Genomic DNA, 23,294 nt, shown 5'->3' on the forward strand with positions numbered 1-23,294 from the left:
TAATGTCTAGGCACTTACCGGGGCTAAGAAGTTTCTCCCCGAACGCCACCATCACCTCAAAACTGCTACCATTGATTGGTTGCAAACCCACCTTTTTTGCAAGCGTTTCACTCATAAAATTATGAGTGCTTCCCGAATCTATCAAAACCATGACCGCAATATGGCCTAAGCTGCCTTTTACATGCATGGTTTCGAGAGCTCGTATTCCGCATATTGCAAGAAGAGAGATCTCAGGAAGCTCACGAAACTCTTTTGGAACGTCTTCCTCCAGGCCTAACTTATCGTAGTCATCTTTCTCGTCATAGTAGCCCTCGATCAAGAACAACTTCTTACAACGATGTCCATGTACAAACTTCTCATTACAATTAAAGCACAAACCCTTAGCTCGCCTGTCACGACCTTGCCCCTTGACCCCAGCCGTCCCAATCCGGAGGGGGACAGAATGCGAGATCGCGACCGGAGGTCGCGTATGTCACTCAAGTAGAAGTGGCATCAACACGTGTTATAAATGCGGAATCAAAGCAAACCACAAGAAGTAAAGAAACTCTACGCAGAAAAATGCACAAGATCTGGATAAAAGTATAACTGAAACTTATATTATTATAGAACCAACTTAGAGTAATACAATTGTTCAAGGCACCGAAGGCCTGAGTACATAAACATCTAACTTCAATACAAACAAAAACATCGCCCATGGCCATGAGACACATACAAACGAAAGATCTCATCGACAGGTACAAGCCTTCGTCGACCAGATCGATCTCTCAACTGGCTGTTATTGACCTGCAACTTCGACTCTGCAAGGACAAACAAAAAATGTGAGCTATAAAGCCCAGTAAGAGGATCTAGTTGCTATGCATCAACGATATATCCATCTAGAAAATTTATAAGCAATCACAGTAGAAAAAAAAAATGGCAGTCAATACAACAGTCTTATCAACATATCAATTGCAGGTGACGTAACCCATATCATAACTATCATTTAGTCAGCATGACTATTAAAATTCAAATACATACATCGAGTTTCAATCACGCATTTCTTAAATCACCTACTCCCGAAGTAGAAGCCCTATTCTTTAGGCCAAGCCAACCCTACTGTTTAGGACTTCTACTATCACTCAGGAGGGAGGGCAATGACAATGATTTATTCATTCAGTGATGCCCTTTCACTCACTCACCTAGTACCTAGCGCGCTTTGGGGCTTTTGATAGGCACTTGCTTTGCAAGACACGGTCCACTATTTTCTTTTTATAATACACTGAAATTCGGGGGGGGGGGGGAGGGGGGGACCCACCCATTACACTTCCAACCTAACTCCCCTCCTATCATAGGAAGTTTGAGAACACTGCCAGCCTCACTATCATACTACAACGGGTGACCCAGTGTAGCGTCACTTAAATCACTTTTACAATTATCAAACACATAAGGGTGATGCTTGAAGCATAACATCAGGTCACACTCGACTTGACATCCATCACAAGGCATTGCCGCCTATTACATGATTAACTTATGAAATTCACCATTGTCTCTCATTGTATAGCATTCACACTTATCACATGAATATAACATGGCATTCATTATATAGCATTCACATTCATTACTTGAATATCACATGGCACTCACTAACTAGCATTCACACTTATCACATGAATATGGCACTCATTATATAGCATTCACATTCATTACTTGACTATCACATGGCACTCACTAAATAGCATTAACACTTATCACATGGATATCATATGGCACTCATTATATAGCATTCACATTCATTACTTGAATATCGCATAGCACTCACTAAATAGCATTCACATTGATCACATGAATATCATATGGCACTCATTATATAGTGTTCACATTCATTACTTGAATATTACATGGCACTCACTAATAGCATTCACACTTATCACATGAATATCATATGGCACTCATTATATAGCATTCACATTCATTACTTGAATATCACATGGCACTCACAAAATAACAGTCACACTTATCAAGCACCATTTTTGGGAAGTTTTGTCAACAGTAACACACTCCCCTTAAAATAGGCATAACTTTCAATCTAAGGGGTTTTTCAAGATGATCTTTACATGCAACTTTAAATACTCCCATAAATCTTTCAAATGACGGCAATTTGGAGGTATTTGGACATTTATTGGTTGGTCAAAAGTTCAGTACAAAGTAGATGACAGTGGCTGGAGTTTCTGATGTCTGTTAACAGTGGTATAGTCATATATTTTGAAGTGTAAATCCTAAAATATGAAGGATTTCAAGATTATACAAGAAGCAAAGTTGTAAAATACAAGCATGTCCTTCATTCAAGACCGATTTAGGCCCATTTGGATACCATTTGGTCACTGAATGATTCGATACAAAAACACCTACAACTCTTGAAAATTTCATTTCCCCGTTCCTTTGTCACATTTTTACTACATACACAAATATAAACAATTTCTTTCAAGCTATAATTTAATATTCAGTCAAAATATTCTTCAGTTAAGCTAGATTCATAGGAGGATTTGCAAACATTTTCACCATTTGCATAGACTAAACAGAGATGACTTCAAGCACATAAATTCCAAGACTTCAAGCTTACTCTTGCACAACCATACACATATATTTCTATATTTTCCTAATCTATACTTCATGCTTGAATAAATTAATGATACATAGTTTCTAAATCCACTTATTTGATGAGAAAATGGTGCTCCTAACTCCTTCTTGCACAGTCTCCTCAAACTTCCCATGGTGAGTAGCAATGGGGTAACAATGGGTAAGGGACTTGAGAGTTAGTTCTAGTGAGAGAGTGTGAGTGGAATGGCATTAGGGAGAGGAAGAGGGCTTAAATACTCCCTTAGGTGGCAGGTGGCAGGTGGCAGGTGGCAGCCTAAAGTTGATAGGTGGCAAACAACCCCCATGCAGCCAGACAAGTGGCAGGCACTTACGATGCACAACAGTGCTACACACGGTGTTGCCATGCGTGGCGATGTTACACACGACGTTGTACATCTCTCTCTTCACAGCCAGCGTTGCCTCTCTCTCTTTCTTCACAGCCGACGCTAACTCTTTCTCTCTCTTCATAGCTAGCGCTAGCTCTCTCTCTCTTCACAGTTGACGCTATCTCTCTCTCTCTTCACAGCTGGCGCTAGCTCTCTCTCTCTTTCTTCACAGTCAACACTAGCTCTCTCTCTTCATAGTCGAAGCTAGCTCTTTCTCTCTCTTCACAACCAGCGTTAGCTCTTTCTCTCTCTTCACAGCTGGTGTTAACTCTCTCTCTCTCTTTGCAGTCGACGATAGCTCTTTCTCTCTCTTCACAGTCGGCTAGCTCTCTCTCTCTCTCTTTACAATCGGAGCTAGCTCTTTCTCTCTCTTCACAGTCTGCTAGCTCTCTCTCTCTCACTGTCGGTGCTAGCTCTTTCTCTCTCTTCACAGCCGCCACTAGCTCTCTCTCTCTTTGCAGTCGGTGCTAGCTCTTTCTCTCTTCTCACAGTCGGCAGTAGCTCTCTCTCTCTCTTCACTGCCGACTTGTCATTTCCTTTTCTCTGACTTGGGAAAAACCTTGGGTCGGTACATCGCCTCTCGTGCATCTTTGCAATTGACAATCATCGAACCGGAAGTACAAGGCCATTGTTGTTCGCAATTGACAATCATCGAACCGGAAGTACAAGGCCATTGTTGGTTGTTTCCTTGCTGGTTATAGGAGTTTTCTTCAAGTCGGTCAATGCGCCAGCTCCCCGTTGAGAAAAGTTGCAGGCTTCCAAAAGGCAGGCTAACCCAATAGCACTAGAGAGGGTCGTAGGACGCCCTGCCAAAACGTCTGCTTTGATTTTATCCTTTAACCCACTGATGAAGTGGCTAACCTGGCAATCGGGCGGGAGATACCCCACCTTAGTTAAAAGCTTCTCAAATTGGGTTTGGTAGTCTCGAACGTTCCCAGCTTGTCACAACTTAGTCAATTCTCTAAAGAAGTCTTGGAGTTGAGTGGGTGCACACTTGGTATACACCCCATCACAAAACTTTTGCCAAGACATCTCACCTACTTCTTGTTCGAAGATTTGGTACCACAACTGGGCATCACCCTCCATATGGAAGGATGCAACAGCAACACGCTCTTCTTCCAGTGTTAGATGGAATTGAAAAAATTGTTCCGCCCTGTAAGTCCATCTCATTGTGTCCTCGTTGCCATTAAGGAGGGGAAAGTCGAGCTTAACAAGCATTGGAACGAAGGACTGCTGCGTTCCGTGTTGACGGTTTCCATTGGTGTGCCCAAATCGTTCACCATGGTTCAGACGTGGAGCTCTAGAGTTTACTCCTTACTCGGGTTCAGTAGTACAAGAATACAAACTAAGCTTTTCAAACAACTCGTTAAGCTTGTCTATGATTTGCTGCTAGCCAACGTTGAGAGAGCTCACATCGTCCAACTTCTCCACTCGTTGATCCATGCCTTTGCTTTGATACCACAATGGTACGTACTAAGGAGAAACCTTCTTGTTCTTGGACGTACCTATGGTGCTGACCACAAAAGAAGTTGTACAAAGAAGAAAAGAGCAGGTTTAATTAAGGAAACCTGGCCTCGTTAACACATAGGTGTTGTTGGTTCAAAAATCCTCTCCTAACTGGAATATCATTCATTAAATAGAATAACCCACATACAAGATATGAGCCAAAAAATTAGCTCCCATTAACAACTAACAACCCACTAAAACAAACTAACAGCCTACTAAATCAGCTCAAACCAACAACCCACAAAAGACTCTTAATATGACTCCATACTCATCCATGTGAGCCTTATTCAAGACACGTAACATAAACACCATCAAATGTTGTAGCCTAACAAAACCCTACTTAATATTAGTAATCTATACTAATATATAACAGTTGGCCGGGTTGACACTAACCCAACCCGACAAGATCTCATCTGGACCCAGACTTGCCAGGTCACTCAAGGTGAAATGGACGCAGACCAAACCCCTCAGGTTCAAAATACGGGCCTAAATCCTTACATAATGAAGTCAGCCCACCAAGTCCACATTTAGACCCGACCTAGTACCCACCTCTATATGCCCTTCTTGAAATCACCTAAAGGACACCTAAGAGAGGTCCACAATCAAAATACAAAAGACTTAGACAATCGACAGTATCTTAAGAAAAACATTTTGGAAATTTTTTTAACGTTCTTTAAACATTTGTTTTGAAAATCGGGCTGGCATATTGATTTTTTTTTTTTTCTTTTTTTTAGCGATCTTCAAATCGGCATTTTAAGATAATTTGGAAAAAAAATTTTCATGAACACTAATAATCCCAAAAAAATGATGAGCACCAGTATAATTAAAAAGCGTAGCATCAAAATTCATACCTTAGAGACTACAATTTGACAGAAAATATTTCTGAGCATTAATAAACCCACAAACAAATCATGAGCACCAATAGAACAAAATAGAGTAGCAGCAACAATGCATACAATAGAATGCACATAAATCAGAAAAAGTGGACAAAAAATATCCGTGAGTTCTAATAGATCCACATAAGAATTGATGCACGCACATCAAATCTAAAAGAAGAAAAATATAATGCAAAAAGGGTTCAAGAAATTAAAACTTTTTTTTTTTTTAATGTCCAAGAAATTAAACCCACCTTGTTAGAATAAGAAGTCGTGGAAAGCCCACGTCACACAAAATAACACCAATAACTTATACTGATTGATAGCCTTAAATATAGGAAAGAATCCATGCTATAAATTAGGATAAATGGGGCGCACTACCCTACCCATAACATAACAAAAAATTCTACCTTAACTCCCATAACAATAATTTAAACCCACTTTAATCCCCTTCCACTTATTAACCCAAATTGACTAAAATCAAATAAAAATTACGACACGATTTCTAGAGTCCACGGACTCGCATGTAAAAATTGTGGGCTCTTTAATTTATTTTTGAAATAAAATTTGATCCTAATTGTAAGAGATCATATAATCTTTAACATGGATAGTATTAATTTATAAATATATATAAATTTAAAAAATTAGAAATTATATGTTTTGGAGAAAAAGGTGAACCGTTGATTTTACTTCTTCTTTTTTTGAGGCCTATTATTTAAGGGTAACAAGTGCGCGCTTGGGCACCAAACAATTTTCCTAATTAAAAAAAATTATTCGGGCCGTCTCCTTAATTGACTTGAACATAATATTAATACCCTAGAAAACATACATCACATAAAATTGACCAAAAAATGAAATTAAAAAAAAATGGATAATTTCACCGGGCCTTTTCTCGACTAATTGAGCTCCACAAATTGATGAGCTCATATATCACAATAATTCAAACAAGAAAAGAAAATCAAAGAGCAGTAGTAATCCAACAAAAAAATTGATGAACGCCAATAAATTCGCTTCGAGATGTAAATCAAGGAGTAGTGTCAAAATGCGAACCTTGTATGCCACGTGGGTTAGAACACAACCATGAAACCAAAAAATCAAAAGCTTTTGTCTATGGAGACGAAGCTAAAAGAGAGAGAGAGGGGGGAGGGAGAGGAGGAAGAGTATAATATTGAATGAATTGCAAAGGAGTTGAAGAGCCTTTAAATGATGAAAAGGAAGAGATGGATTCTATGCGTCAATCTCTTTTGTTACAGGACATCTAAGTTGGTTATGAAATGGAGTCCTAAGGTTTAATGCTTAATAGAGTCATAATAAGATTTAGGGAAAAGTTTATATAAGGTTGCAACCTTAAAATATAGAATCACAGATGCACCTCAAAAATCTATCGGAAATGTTATTTTAATTTTGGAAATCCCTCTAATTGATCATCTCAACATCAAGATGTATGAAGATGAAAAAAAAAAAAAAAAAAAAAAATTGAATCCCAAAAATAGTATATCTTGCAACACATTATCTAGATTGTCTATTTTCAAGATTTTCGTATATTTATAGATCTACTTGATTTTAAGCATTTTTGAAATTTAAAATTTTTTAATCAGATATGAAAATAGATTTTAAGATAATCCTAAGAATTTTCTACAACAAAATTAGATGTTACAATAAAATTTGGTGGTGCACCTTAATTGGATCGTTTAAGATAGCAACCTTATAGAAACCGCACCCTAAGATTTATCTAAGGGATTTCTCTAATAAATATATGAATATGAATAAATAGGATATTGACATATAAATTTTTAATTAAATTTACGAATATGCATAAATTAGATATTATATAAATTTTCAATTATGTCAAATCAGGAATCTAAATCTTGCTTTACTATTTTTCCTATTAGAATACAACTTGTATTTGTACCAGTTAGTTTTAGTGTAGCAATTTTAAACAATTATCAACAAAAGGGAAAAAGAAATTGCATGAAATTAAAAGATTTGGATTAAATTGCGTATCAGTCTCACAAGCCAATTTTAGGTATCTTTTCATTGTGTAGAAAGATACAAGATAACAAAAAGTTTTAATATTATGTTAGATAGACTTAGATTTTTACCAACTGGATAGGTGGAACACTCACAAGCACCTATCGTAGGGATAGGCGGAACACTCATACGCACCTAGGAGCCTACCAGTAAGGAGGGTATCTCTATAGCAGCCCCATACTTCTCGTGTCCAGCTATAGTAGCCCGAAAAAAACCGGTCTCCCCTATGCATCGAAATCCCTCTTCATGCCATTTGACTTACAAGAATATAGAAGGACCTTGAATCAGCGGCATTTTTATGTGCAAATTGGAGAAGCAGAGATTTTCGGCCCGAACCCCGATGGGTGATCTCTCTGCATTCTGAAGAGTCTACCAAAAAATTAATAGAGGCGGGCCACTGAAGCTCCGCCAGGTAATCGGCATCATCTTCACATCTGGGGTCGTGGCGAGGGAACTCGACACCCATAAAAAATAGATTTTAAAAAATCGATTTGTTCACAAGAGTATTTTTTAAAATTTCTAAAAATGATAGGGAAAATGTAAAAACAAGTATTCACAACCAAAGCACTTTTCAATATTTGCTAAAATGATAAAAACAATGAAAAACATATTACAAAACTGGATTTTTTATTTTTTTTTAGTTTTTTTTAATACCCAACCGGACTACCAAAACTGGATCAGCCAATGCCCCCTTCCGGTTTGACCAGCCCAGTTTGCGAGGTCTGTTGCTCTAGATGTTAGTTGCACAATCCTTTACATCATAAAACCGGATCGGCCAATGCCCGCTACTAGTTTGAATGGCCCAGTTTGTGAGATCTGGTGCTCTAGAGGTTAGTTGCACAATCCTTTATATCATCATTAAAAGTAGATCTTGATGATAAGGAGCAAGCAAAACCTTAATATTTTTTCTTTTATTTTCTTTTTTTTAGGTCTTTTTGGTTAAATTTTACTAAAAAGCATATGCTTGGTAGAGAACATGAATGCATAGCACCTTAATTACATTGATTATATATATATATATATATATATATATATATATATATATATATATATATATATATAACTTACAACAGCTGACCAGCTATAATGAATAGTAAATAGGTGGAATGAGAGTCGTTAGATCTTTATCATGCGGTTCAAAATACACATTACTATTTTAATTTTAATTTTTTTATATAAATCTGATTAGTATAAAATTTTGAGTGTATATACCGAACACTATTTCCTACCATATAAAAATATAAAAAGTATTTTGCAATAATTTAAAATGATCAAAATACCCCCATCATTTTTCAGAGGTATTTCGATCATTTTATGTTTTGAGAAATATATTTTTTATTTGTACGACCTAAGTTTTAGTACACTTATCTAAAATTTCATTATGATCCGATTTATAGAAAAATAACTAAAATTAAAACAGTGACATGAATTTTGAATCGCATGATGAAGATTTGACGGCTCCTATTAAATTTCATTATGATCTGATTTATAGAAAAATAAATAAAATTAAAACAGTGATATGAATTTTAAACTGCATGATGAAGATTTGACGACTTTAGATATGTGTATTAAAAATTAGTTTGCATAAATAAAAAATATTTCTCAAAATATAAAATGACCAAAATACCCCTAAAAAATGATGGGGGTATTTTGGTCATTTTAAATTATTAAAAATATTTATTTTATATTTTTATATGTTGGAAAATAGTGTTAGGTATATACATCCAAAATTTCTTATAAATCAGATTTATATAAAATAAACTAAAATTTAAATAGTGATGTACATTCTGAACCGCATGATGAAGATCCGACGGCTCCCATTCCACCTTTATACTATTCATTATAGCTGGCCAAATATTGTAAACTCTCCGCCTGTTTTTGGATGTCTTCCTCTTCTTCTCTACTTCTCTTATATAGGGGAAAGAGTTGGACTTCAAAATGTTTTAAGTTCGCATCAACATCTTTTAGGCACCGACATCTTTTGGGAAAAGCAAGATTCCCTACAGTGACCCTGACACCTTTTGGGAAAAGCAAGATTTCCTACAGTAAACAGTTTTGTCAGTAGCAATAATGCTATTCTTTTTGCTGGAAATTCGTGAGTAGTAATAAAGCTCTTATCTTTTGCTACTAGCTTTAGGGACACGTGTCCTGGGTGAATTGGAGTCATACCATCCCTATTAATTTTCCTTTTACTTCATCAAGGAAAAATTAATCCCTGCACAATCATCACCATTGAGTGGACTGTAATCTTCGGTTTCTTCTTCTTCTTTTTTTGGGGTGGTCTGTATATCAACATCTTCTTCTAATGCTAAAAGCAACGTTCTTTTAAGCTCTACTTTTGATAATTTGGGATTATTTTGGTGCATTATTGTGACATAGTATGTTATATTCATGTTTGAACTTAGCGAGGAGGATGGTATTATCTTCAGATAAATTTTCTATGGATCCAGGGAGTTATTTTTGTAACTGTCCCACCATTTTACTGATATTTGTCGACGTAATTTCAGGATATAATCCCATCGGTCCATATCATCTTCGGAGAGTTGATATGTCCATTAGTATCCGAAAGACCTAATATAACGCCATGAAGTATAAATGATAGTCTTTTTTTAAACAATGTTTATTGTAGTCAGAGAATTTTCTCTGTGCTATCTGCATTTTTTTAGGAAGTATTTGGCTGCATGATCCCTATAATCGGAACCAACTTTTTAACCAGTTAGGGAATTTCATGAGTTCAGTTATTTTAAATTGTACTTACCAACTATGTGAAGTTTTAGTATTTTGGTAGGCAAAGATTTCATCCCAAGCCTTGATATATTCAAAATAATGGTAGGATCTCATTTAAATCCTCTAGTATTTAACATCATTGGCTTTAAAGGATCTAATCCCCAATCTCTATAGGAAACGATTTTATGAATTTGGAATTTTGAATATGCAATCTCTGCGTCATTATTTCTATAGTGGTATATTATAGTCACAGATCATGTTTCCATGAGTATGGCTTTATACCATTCTCTACAGTTTTCTCCCATATTGGGATGAAGGTGATTTCGTAAATATATTATTGCTATTTCGGTAGGGTCTTTTCCCCTGTGATCATTCTGAACAATTATGAGTGGTATAGATGTTGTTTCCAGAAACAAAGTTTTATTAGAACTCGAGTTATTAGTGCTTAAAGGGGATTGTTGCAGAGATCTATCAATGTCTTGAACTTGCTTTCTTATTAAAGCTTTTGGAATTGATGGTGAAGCCAAGCTTTTATCCGGACTGGGAACTATATTCATCAGATGATTTTGCCTTTTCTTATCTTCCCTGTAAAAATTCTCGGGTCAAAAAGTCAGTGAGATGGTTATTTTTACCATTGATGTGTTCAATTGTAAATTCAAACGAGGAAAGGATACGCTGTCATCGAGCAAATATTTATTTTGAGACGAGATTTTTTATGTCTTTCTAAAGAATATCTTTGGCTGCCTTACAATAAGTACAAAAAAAGAACATTTTGCTTTAGTAAGTCACTTTGGAATTTAGCCACACAATGAACGATAGACAATATTTCTTTTTTAACTGCGAAATAGTTCTATTGGAAAGGATTCTAGGTTTTGAAAGTAAAACACACTAATTGCTCTTGCTTCTGAAATTTTTGTTTAAGTATGCCACCTAGTCCTTGTTCTGAAGCATCAATTTCAACAATTTTAAACGTTGTAGGATTAGATAATGCTAAGCAAGACAATTCTTTAGCTTTCAATTTTAATTTTTTGACTGCCATGGTATGCTCATTAGTCCAATCAAGGGGGTTCTTTTTTAACCTTTGAAACAAAGGTTTAGCGTCTAAAACTAGGTTTTTATAAAAATCAGTGATATATTCAGGCAACCGAGATATCGTTGAAGTTTGATTTTATCTTTAATAATATCTGGGAATTTTGATGTAAATTCAATTGCCCTATCAATAGGAATTATTCTTCTTTGATAAATATTTTGTCCAAGAAACCTTATTTTTGTTTTAAAAAGATTTATCTTTTTCACTAATACAACTAACCTAACATTTTTAACAGCTTTAAAAAATGTGTTTAGATGTTTCCAGTGCTGATCTATAGTTTCGGAATAAATAAGAATATTATCAATGTATACAATCATAAATTTGGTATAAGGATTAAATATGTCATTCATGATATTTTGAAATTCAGAAAGATTATTTTTTAAACGAAAAAGACATAATATTCCATTCATATTGTCTGAAGGGAACATTGAAGGCGGTTTTATATCCTTATACCAAATTTAGAGCCAAGTTATATTCAGTGGTGAACTGAAAAACTTTGCTTATTTAGATTTTTGTCAAAAACCTAAAGTTGTTGTGACCCAAAGATCACAGTCAAGCCAGAAAATGACAGATATAAAACCGCCTTCAAGGTTCCCTTCGGACATTATGAATGGAATGTTATACTTTTTTTGTTTAAAAATACTCCTTCTGAATTTCAAAACATCATGAATGACATATTTAATCTTTATACCAAATTTATAATTGTATACATTGATGATATTCTTATTTATTCCGAAACTTTAATGTTATTCTTACCATAGTATCAGTTACCATGGATGCACTAACGAGGTGTTGATATATATATATATATATATATATATATATATATATATATATATATATGAAAAATTTCTTATACGCCCATGTGCGTACCGCTACAGTAAACTTCCAATGGTCCAGATCAAATCTGGGCCGATCTTACAGTCACGTTTATTTGAGAGTGTTTGAACTTTAATTTTTTTTTTTCTACAAGTCGAAATGATCTGAAATTTGGAGCGTGTGTACATCTTAGTGATGTGCATCTAATAAAAATATATAAAAAAAAAATCCCAAAAAAAAATTTGATCAAAATACCCCCAAAGCATTATATAGGTATTTTGGTTAATTCATTTCAAGTAAAATATTTTTTTTCATATTTTTCGTAAATCCACAGCAATTGGGGTGATCTTTCTGTTCTTCCAAATGCAAATCACCCAGATTCCAATCCAGTAATTAAATTTCGAGTAGTTTTGAAAATACCAAAAAACTAGACAAGTAGCACCGGACAAGAAAGGGAGATGTGTACGAGAGAGAGAAAAAGAGAGAGAGGTGTTGTACACATAATAAAGCATGACAATGAGGGAGAGACATGTTTGTGTATAAATCAAATAATCATGGACATGGGTGCATGGAGAGTGAGAGATTTTGTTTTCTCATCTCTTCCAACTTTTGACATGTATTAAAAGTGACATTTAAGGGAAGCATGGTGTCGTACAAGGAGGTAATTCCTATTGTGGCAATTCTTGTTGTGGTAGAGGGCAAGTTAGGCGAGAGAGAGAAAAAGATTTTGTGTCAAAAATAAAAGAGGGAGAGTTTTGGTTGGAGTCAGTTTGAAATATTGTGGACATATATTTTTCTTTTCCAAATTTAAACTGAAGCAGGGACAATTTTGTTACTCTCATGCAAGAATCTTTTCTTGCCCTTTTTGAAGGCAATAACAAATTGTTTTTTATTGCCACTTGAAAAAGGAAGTGAAAAAGGAAGTGATAGCCTTCATTAAAGGGTTAAGGTTAAAATGAGGCTTAGGTCTTATGGAAAAAAGTGAAGCCTCATCTCAAAACTCACTGAAAATTGTAATATCGGTATCAGAAGACCTTCAAATCGATCATCTCAACCTTGACCATTATGGTTATAAAAAAACAAAAGGATTTCAAACCCAACGAACAGTATATAATACATCACATCTTGTAGACCATCCATTTTCAAGTGTTTTCAAATCCGCAGAGAGCTATACGTTTTTTGAGCTATAAATTTTTAAGTGGTAGTGAAAATTGATTTTAGAAACATTATAAGCATTTTCTATGCCTAAAGTATTTTTCTGATGAGGTTTCGAGATAAAGCTTTACTTTTTTACATAAGGCTTAGGTCTTATAGAAACTACATCCTTAATTAAATAAGCCAAAAATATATTCTACTTGCCCAGGAGTGGAATGTCCATTTACTCTCTCAGATAAAACCCCACTTAGAATTAATTTTAGGATCACAAATTTTAAAGATGTAACCTCTTCAACCTATATATTAACCTAAATAAAAAACAAACTCCTAATTGTAATATCTATGCACTTGAAAAAATAATCTATTAAGATTTAATAGAGACCATCAATTTTTAGATTGGCGAGATCTAAATGTTGAAAAACTCAAATTTCAGTTTTTTAAAATAATCATGTAGTAATTCTTAAGTGGTATCTAAAATTTCAGATATATAAAATCCTCCGAGTTAAAAGTCTTCTGACTGAGGAAGTAGAGGCAAAACTATGCTCCCTCTCAAGGGAGCATAGTATACATGCTCATTAAATATGAATGCATTTGTAATATTTATATTTAGATATTGCAATTCCCACTTAAAACTTTCAAAATCTCACCCAAAAAATTACCAAAATCATCATGAAGTTTCCAATGACAGTAGCAAAAAGTTAGCATTTATTTAAATAAAATGCAACATAAAGTCGTAAATAAAAGAATCCGTTTATCTAAGGTTGACAACTTAAATTGTAGAATTAAGATACCTCAAAAGTCCCTCAAAAAAAGTTATTTTTACGTTGGAAAACATATAATTGATCAGCTCGATATCGAGATGTATGGATATAGAGAAAATAAAGAGTTTGAGTCTCAAAAATAGTACATTTTGAGTCCCAAAATTAGTACATTTTTGTAATATATCAACTAGAGTGTCTATTTTCAAGCTTTTCACGTGTTTCTGGATCTGCTTGATTTGAACTATTTTTCTTTTGGGAAAGCTTTCTATATCCGCCCTACAACATAGAAGTTCTATCCTCTCCCTACCATCCAGCTGTCCATTTTTTATCAAGAGAGCCACTCACTGTTTGATCTTAGATCCGACGTCTCAAAGTATTTTATTTTTAGTTTTTTAATACAAAATTTCTAAATATGAAATTTGGTACGTGTCATCTTTTCATTGGGGCGCACCTATAAAAAATATTAACAATAATTTTTTGATAAAAAATAATGATCAAAATACCCCTTTAAACTTTCAGGGATATTTTGATCATTTTATTTTATTGAAAATATCTTTTTATATTTTTCGTTAGTGCAAGCTTAATAGAGGAATAGGCGTCAAAAATTTGGTATCAAAATAGTTTATAAAAAAAATTAAAAATAAAATAGTGTAGAGACCTGACATTGTGATTGGGGCAATCTTAGCCCTCCATTCAAAAATGGACGGTTGGATAAGGGGAAGGATATAACTTTTATGTTGTAGGGCAATATAAAAAGCTTTTCCTTTTTTTCTTAGAGTTCAAAATTTTATAATTAGAGATAAAAATATATTACAGTGCCATTCTAAGAATTTTTTATACTTGAATTGCATATTATGGTAAGTTTGGAGGTACATCTTATTTTGATTCTTCAAGGTTGGAGCCTTATGCAAAACCACACCCTAATTAAGGGCATACTTGTCATGAAAGAATTCCCTCATGTAGTTACGCATGAGAATATTTTCACACCAATTGGTCCCAATATATCTTTTCAGATAATTAGTTTGAAAATATTCTCACACCCATTCGTATAAGAGAATTTTTCAATGAAAAAATATTTGTCGAAAAGGATTTTTATGCTAGCCTAATGTGCCCTAAAAAAAAAGGAGAATTGTTTCATGCTAAAGGGACCTGCATTTCAACATTTGCAGTCCCCGAGGTAACAAGTATCCATCTTAAATATGGATGCAAATAGATGGTCCATCTAAAACCAATTGAAACTGATGGTCCAAATATTTTTTTAATGTAATTATTATTTTTAATTTTTAAAATTCATTTATTTTTTCATGATCTCCATATTACATGCGCTTAAAAATGAAATTCATCTCAAAAATAGACTTTAAAAGGCGACTCATTTCTACATGGACTGATAGAAACCGCCTAAAGACTCTAAATAATGTACCGGTTTGATGTAAACTCGAAAGTAAGCAGGAGAGAGAACAGAAAAAAAAAGAGAGAGGAAAGAGGGGAGGAGAGAGAGAACAGAGAAGCGGGAGGAGAGAGAGAAAAGAGGAGAGAAAGAGTATAGAGAGAGAGTGGGATGCTGGTATGATCGATCCCGCTTTTTGCGGTTGTTTCTTTTGTCCAAGTTGTAGTAAATCCGGCTAAGAGGGCCTGTTTCTGTTCGGGTTTCTCTCTCTGCTCTTTCTCTCTCTAAAGCGTGTGATGGTGGTGGAATTTTCGACAATGGATCATCACCCTGAGTCCCCTGATTCTCCATCATATGTCTCCTCACCCGATGTCTCTCACAAGAGATCCACTACCACCAAGCCAACTAGCCCTGGTAAAAAAAAAAGGCCATCTCTTTTCTCTGCAAATTTTTTTCTGGTCAAAGTTCAGTATTTGGGTCTTATTCTTTGCCATTTGCTTTGTCAATTGATGTTCTACATTGGGTTTTATGCATGGTGAAATTGGGTGCTTTTTATTATGGGTCAATGCATTTTACTGGTTTGATTGTTATAAATTACTGAACAGATCTATGCCTATCTGTTTTCTGTATTCATCAGATGTTGCGTTTCTTGTTATTTTGAGAAACTTACTTCCTTATTGGATGGATAATGGATAATGCATTGAAGTTTGAATGTGCTTTTGGTTAGACAAGAGCAATGACTGGTTTGTTTGGGTTGACATTTTGTATGTGCAAGGCCATTTATTTTCTTGTACAAATTTTTTTGATTGTTGGCAATTGTATTTTTAGATTGGGAGTGATAACAGTGTTGGGTTTCTGATATTCTTGAAAGTAGATTTGTTAATTTTGATTGACTGGGAAGAACTTGCTTTATTGGTGACATGGGTCAGTAGATAGGTATATATGTGCATATTGGATACCGGCTTTGGGCTATATATTGATGCATTTGTTGCGGAGAATGTGGTTAGAGTGCTGCATAAGGCTCATGCTTACTGTATTGATGGCTCTGGTTTTTGGTGAAAACATGGGGATTGGGATCAATTTAGTAGTCATTGGGGTGTTGGGACTATGGTGCTGAGTGTATATGCATCTGTTTTGGTCCGTTGCTATCTCTTTGATTATTGGATTCAATTCCATGTACTGTATGATTGTTACACTTTTTAGCTAGAGAAGGGAATGCCTTTTGTTTTTTCTTTGACATAGATATGTGCCCTCTGTTACCAATGAAAGATGGTAAGTTATTCTCTGTGTTACTTTTATGCATAATGCACTGTTTCTCCTTGACAGTTATTGAGTCATAGGAGATAGAAAGAAACAAAGAAAAGAGTGCCACTTTTCTCCCTGAATCTAGGCTTAGAACACATAAGAATGGAATTGAGACCAGTCCTCTTGAAAATGGGATGTCTCCCTACAAGGAGAATTTGGATGATTGACTTTTTAGTGAGAGGGGAGCAGTAGCATTGGGGGTTTTCCCCTAACTTCTGGGATACCTGATGTTTGTAAAAGACAATAAGAAAGAGAGTTTCTTTGGAGATAAAGGAACAATGATGTTGTATAGTGTTTTCCCTAACTTCTGGGGTTCCTGATGTTTGTAAAAGACATTAAGAAATAGAGTTTCTTTGGAAGGAACAATGATGCTGTAAAGTGTTTTCTCATTAATCAATATCTTCCAATGGTGTATAAGAATACATTACATTAGAGAATGCTTCTAGATTAATAACTGCTAGTGGCCTAAAAGGCATAAATAAAAAAATAACCTGGCAGGTAGATGACATATACTCCTCAACTGTAGTTACTTCTTGAAATGGATATTTCTTTTACTCATTCTTGTCGATTTTAAAAGTCGAACGATTGGGTTTTCGTTCCCGTATACTTGTTCAATTTTATTTCTATCCTTATGTCAATGTTCGCACTGCACTGACTATAATATGCAACATGCTTTTGCAAATAAATTTGAGGAGGGTTATATCTGCAATGGATAATATTCTTAGACAGATGGTAATCTGTATTTTACTTCCAAGTTCTCCATCCTTTTTTCATTTTCATTTTTCCTTTTTAGAAATTGGGATCATTCAAATGGTCGGTCATTTCAAGTCCATGAAGTTGGTGTTGCTTATGTCTATATGAAATAATTTTATTTTTCCTTTTCTTAGCAGTGCTGACAAAATATCCCCATATCATATTTTAGTCCTATATTCCTTTTGAATCTCATGTTATATCTTTCCCAATATGCACACACATGTATACCTTGTTTATGTGCTAAGTAAATTTTTTTGTCATTGGTTATGGCCACTTGTTAGACAACAAGGAGAAGCCAGCATCTGTTAGGTTCCTCGTATCAAATGCAGCTGCTGGATCTGTCATTGGAAAGGGTGGTTCAACAATAACAGAGTTCCAGTCACAATCAGGAGCTCGCTTTCAATTGTCTCGTAATCATGAATATTTTCCAGGAACAACTGATAGGATAATTATGATATCTGGAACTGTTGACGAAATACTTACAGCCATGGACTTTATCCTTTCAAAGTTGCAGAGTGAGGTATGTATTATGTTTTGTTGTCTATCAATCATAATATCTTTTTTGTATGGACCTTCTTCATTCTTATGTAAGTTGGTTTCTCTTATTGGATAGTTACATATTGAAGATGGTGATGATGTGGACCCTAGACTAAAGCTGAGACTCATTGTCCCAAATAGCAGTTGTGGTGGCATCATTGGCAAGGCTGGATCCACAATTAAGTATGATTTGCTTCACGTTTTTCATAGCTGGCCTAAGTCTTGTTTTGTCCCTGCAATATCTGAAGAAAACGACATGAATTTACGAACATTGTTTTTCTATTTTCATTTTGTTTTTACGTGACATTGTTTATATTTTCATTTTGTTTTTTATTTTAATTATTTTCCTGTTTTGATGTTTCTTTTTATCCATGTAAATTATAATGAGATTAAAGTTATTTGTAATTATAGTGGCTGTGAATGTGCTCTAAATCAGATTCAATAGGTGGAATTTGAATGTTTCATACATTTTATGCTATAATCAGTTATATCTCTATCCATGTGTAGAATTCATATCATCATTATCCTTTGAGCCTTATTCTAACTATTTGGAGTTAGCTACACAAATCATGTTCCGTTGTTTTGCTCTATCAAGAGATGTGTAGGATTTATATGAATGTGATTACTCACTTGGCAGGTTGATACTTATTTGGTGAGTGCGCCACTTATTGGGATGGTTGAATATTACATCGTGGATACAAGCTATATTCCTTAACATTTTGATTGACATTTTGGGATGCAAATTATCACAATTAAATGGCTGACATTTTCTGTTACATCTTGGTTAAATTGCAGCTTCTGTAGCAAGAAAGAAATCAATTCAGTCAGATGACTGTGAAGTCTGCTTGTTTTGGAAGAATTTAGCCTTAAGCATACCTAGACCAGAAATAGTCTGCTTGTTTTGGAAGAACTTAGTCTTAAGCATACCTAGACCAGAAATGGTGTTTCCATTCCAATTTTACTTTAAGCAACGAAAGAAAAGGAAATTATGAGACTGCGAGAACCTTTTCCTTTCCTGATTAGTTAAATTCCAGAATGGTAGTGCCTCCCTTTGTACAGAGTTCTTGCAACTAAGGGCATGGCCCAATCAGCATTTACTATAGTTAACAAATCTGGCCAAATGTTGCAAATAAAGTTGCAATGTCTATTGATTCCACTCTGTCTACAAAGCACATACAAATGTTTATGGGCTTATCAGTCTGGCCCATTAGATCATTAAACAATGTTAACATTTTCTATGAAAAGGGGAAATCTTGGTAACCCCATCCTTGGTTACTGTGAAACAAATTTTAAACCCATCAAAACCTGCAACTAGCTCCACTTTATAACCTTGGGAATCTGCAAGCTTTTTGATTCAGGCCCGAGATGCAAGATCCTCTAAGTGGAAAGGACAAGATCTGTCATGTTTTGAGATGTTTTGGGGATGATTATAAAGTCTTTGTTTCATAGATTCTCTTATTTTTTATGAACACATGCTCCAAATTTTAGATCAATTCGATTTATAGAAAAAAAAATGAAAAATAGAACACTACAAAACATCCGTGATCGTCATATCGGCCCAGATTCGATATGGGCCGTTCGACGTTTACAGTAGCGGTAAACAAATCCATATATATATATATATATATATATATATATATATATATATATATATATATATATATATATATATATATATATATATATATAATGGAGAGAGAAAATAATGGACATTAAGAATTACGCAAAAATATGAATTAAAACAGAACAGGAAGGCATATCACGGCATAGCACCTTAATTACATTGATTTAAAAAAAGTGTGTATATATATATATATATATATATATATATATATATATATATATATATATATATATATATATAATAAAGAGAGAGAATCATTGACATTAAGAATTACCCAAAAATATGAATTAGAAGCTTGCCCAAAAATATGAATTAAAAGCAAGATTGTATACAATGAAACCAAGCCATTTATTCTTGATTGTATAAAATGAGAGTATTTATCTTTGATAATGAGTCAAAATTCCTCTTTTCAGCGATTTGGTGTGAAATTTGATAGTTTGGTTTCCAACTCAATAGGGTGGGTCGGAATGGCATAGGTAAGAAGCAGCCTTCTGATTCATCTGATTCAAATCTCTTCAGCTGCCGACTCTTCATGTCATATGTTACGCACTTGTTATATGCAACAAGAAAAAAAATATCATCATAGAAGCCAATATGACGGTACCTTTCAGTGAGCCCCCATTCCTTGAGATCTGCTCGCAAAACCTGCACCCACTTCTTCTCTTCCCAGGAAAAGACCCAAACCCCTGCCTTGAGACTTCCAATTCCATCAAGGCCAATTCCACTTGTTATCACACAAGAAAGTCGACCATTCCACTCTAAGAGTTGGGAATACCACCAAGCATTCAAATCCATAAGCTCAAGCTCAAGGCTTAATGGGGAATCAATCTTCTCCCAAGCTTTTTTCTTCATGTCATAACATACTACACTTTGATGACACAAGGCATACCAAGTGGTACCAATAATGCAGTGGGACGTACAAAAGGGGTGGCTGCTTGATCGGTCATAAATCGGAAGCCCAACATCCAGTGACCTCCAGTTCTGAATGGCCGAATCGTAGATCCACAAGCTATGTTTCTTGTGGTCGACCAAGTTCCACTCGAATGCGATGATGATGATGTTTCGGCTGATAGGATCGAATGAAAATGCCATGGTGTAGTCATCGACTTGGGTGTTGGGTGTTGGAATGGAGACGAATTCCTTTTGCGTCAGTGGGTTTCCTATGAAAATTGTTTTCTCCGGTTGTGAGAGGAAACACAGTAGGCCATTACTGCAACATGATATACCTATGCTTCGATGCTGAAAAGTTGTTTCTTTGCAGATTGAAGCTTTGTTGTACTCAATATCAGCAGCATAAAACAACCTATCCTCCTCACAATTTCTCTTAAAGGGAAAGAAATTTAAGAAAGTTTTGGGGGATGAGAGAGAGGAGTTCTCAAAGAGAAAGAAAGTTTTAGGGAATGAAAGAGAAGAGGGGATGAAAGAGGGAGACGAAAGAAGTTGGTTCCATGATTTGGACACCGTTCTGAATTTACATATAGATTTCAACGGAAGCTCCTCCAAGATCTTCAATATCAATTCTTGTGGCAACCAAGGGAGAGAATTTTTTAATTGTTTGCCTTGCCTCTTGAAACTACTATTTTTTAATCTACTATTTTTGAATTGTTTACCATGTCTCGTGAAACTACTCATAAAATATCTATACGAGTAAGTGAGAGAAGAAACTTTGGAGTCCATGCCTATGCCTTGACTCTCAGAATCGTCTCTCGAGTTTAGTCGAGGCAGGTAAACAGGGACTCTCTAAGAAAGCATACGCTCTTTTGATAGGAATATATATAGGAGTTTGCTATCCCTGTATTTGATGAGGATTAGAACCCACATTAAGTTTTTCAAATGATCGCGTTTTTGAAATAGAAACTATATTTTATCTTTTTTTTCCCAAAAAAATCTTAATCCCTCTAACTTTATCTCTGTGAATTTTGGTTTAGAGATAAGTACAATAAAAATTATTACGTAAAGTTTGGATAAAAGTGTGGATAAAGTTTGGATAGAAATAAGTGCAATTGTTTCTTATTTTTTCTATAAATCAAAACATTAGTAGAGGGAGAGATTGAAACATGGATAGTAGATAAAGCGAGATAATGTTTTGATTGAGAGAGAGGGTAAGTTCAAAACAGTAGTAGAGGGAGAGATAGAAACATAGATAGTAGATAAAGCGAGATAAAGTTTTGATTGAGAGAGAGGGTAAGTTGGGTAGTAGAGAGAGATAAACTAGAGCAGTCTTCGAAAAATCTAACAAAACCGGCCAATGGCCTGATCCGAGCAACCGGTAAACTTCCTACTTCAACCAGTACAATTGGGCAGTCCCAACCGGTCCAGAAAGTGTTACAAATAATAAAAAAGAAATAAATAAATCCAAACAAATTTAATGAACATTAAACAATGATTAAACAAAACACCTCCAAATGATATTGAAAGGCTGTGAAAAAATGAATTTTAAAAAATCAATTTGAGCCCAAGAGTAATTTTTAAAATTTATAAAAATGACGGGAAAATAAAAAACTAAGCCCTTTATAATATTAGCCAATATCATAAAAATAATTTAAAACTAAAATAAAAAAAAAGTACAAACAAATCCCTTATTTTCAATATTGGACTCGAGATAAAGTATATAGCGCGTATATATTGCTCCCCTACTTGGCAGATTTTGGAAACTACTTAAGAATTACTAGATTATTTTTTAAAATAGAAAAATTTGAATTTTGAGTATTTTGACACAAAAGTCTTGCCCTCCAAAAAATGGACAATCTCTATTCAATCATGACATGTTGTTTCAGAGATTTCAATTCGGGTTGTTTTTTTCTTTTTCTTTTTTTTTTCTTTTATTTATTTATTTTATTTTTTTTAACTGAAGTTAGTATACAACACAAAACCTTTGTATATTTTTGTTTTTTTTTTATTGTAAATGGTCATGCAACGATGGGTGTACACATAAAATAAAATAAAAGAAGGAAGAAAGAGAAAATTCCGGCAAAGAACAAATGAAAGTAGAGAAGAAAGAAAGAAGAGGGACATGCATAAAAAAGTTTATATAAGGTTGAACCTTAAAATGTAGAATTAAAGATGCACCTCGAAAAGGTTGTTTTAATGTTGAAAAACCCTTTAATGTATGAACGTAAAAAAAAAGATTTTGAGTCTCAAAATTAGTACATCTTGCAATATATTATCCAGACTGTCCATTTTCAAAATATTTATATGCTTATAGATCTACTTGATTTTAGCTATTTTTGGAGTTTAAAATTTTATAATTAGATATGAAAATAAATTTTCATATAATCCTAAGATTTTTATACGATAATCTATGACAAAGTTCTGGATTTTTTCAAATAAAATTTAGAGGTGCACCTTCATTAAATTGTTTAAGCCACACTCCATAAAAATAAAAATAAAAATAAAAATAAAAATAAAAATAAAAATAAAAAAGTGGAGAAAGAGAGAAAAGAGAAGCATGCTCCGGATGAGAAACAGCTTCATGTACCATTAAAAACACGTAGCATTATTTAGTTTTAATTTCATGGAAAAAGGGAGTTCAACAATACAGTTGCCCTAAATTGAGATCTGCTTCGGATGAGTTACTTAATGGTTATAACTACATATGAACATTGGGCATTATGGTAATTCTGATATACAAGATGATATAGCTCATAAAAGAATGGTACGTTATGAGATCACTAACACTGTTGATAAGTCAGACGATGGGGAGGATTGATAACACATGGAGA

The 23,294-nt window shown here is 34.4% G+C and overlaps 2 protein-coding genes across 5 annotated transcripts; one reads left to right on the plus strand and one right to left on the minus strand.

Annotated features, from left to right (window-relative positions):
* The first annotated feature begins 15,544 nt into the window (after nt 1-15,544).
* LOC18432938 (protein BTR1) lies at nt 15,545-21,181 on the plus strand. Of its 4 annotated transcripts, none has more exons than XM_088872578.1 (4): nt 15,545-15,767; nt 17,693-17,931; nt 18,025-18,131; nt 19,986-21,181. In XM_088872578.1, the coding sequence occupies exons 1-4, from the start codon at nt 15,650-15,652 to the stop codon at nt 19,996-19,998; spliced, it is 477 nt and encodes a 158-aa protein (XP_088728704.1). In that variant the 5' UTR covers nt 15,545-15,649; the 3' UTR covers nt 19,999-21,181. The 4 variants fall into 4 exon arrangements, with proteins under 4 accessions (XP_088728704.1, XP_020522132.1, XP_011622886.1 ...); XM_020666473.2 differs by lacking the exon at nt 19,986-21,181 and adding an exon at nt 18,586-19,469; XM_011624584.3 differs by lacking the exon at nt 19,986-21,181 and adding an exon at nt 18,744-19,469.
* On the minus strand, nt 20,035-22,989 carry LOC110007151 (putative F-box protein At3g16210; the record flags this gene model as incomplete). The annotated part of the gene is made up of 1 exon (XM_020666472.2): nt 20,035-22,989. A coding segment is annotated over exon 1 (1,215 nt), but the record flags the coding sequence as incomplete, so codon positions are not given.
* Nucleotides 22,990-23,294: the final 305 nt, after the last annotated feature.

The sequence above is a fragment of the Amborella trichopoda genome, chromosome 7, assembly GCF_054954075.1.
Source record: "Amborella trichopoda isolate Santa Cruz 75 chromosome 7, AtrichopodaSantaCruz75HAP2 v2.0, whole genome shotgun sequence".
Lineage (NCBI taxonomy): Eukaryota > Viridiplantae > Streptophyta > Magnoliopsida > Amborellales > Amborellaceae > Amborella > Amborella trichopoda.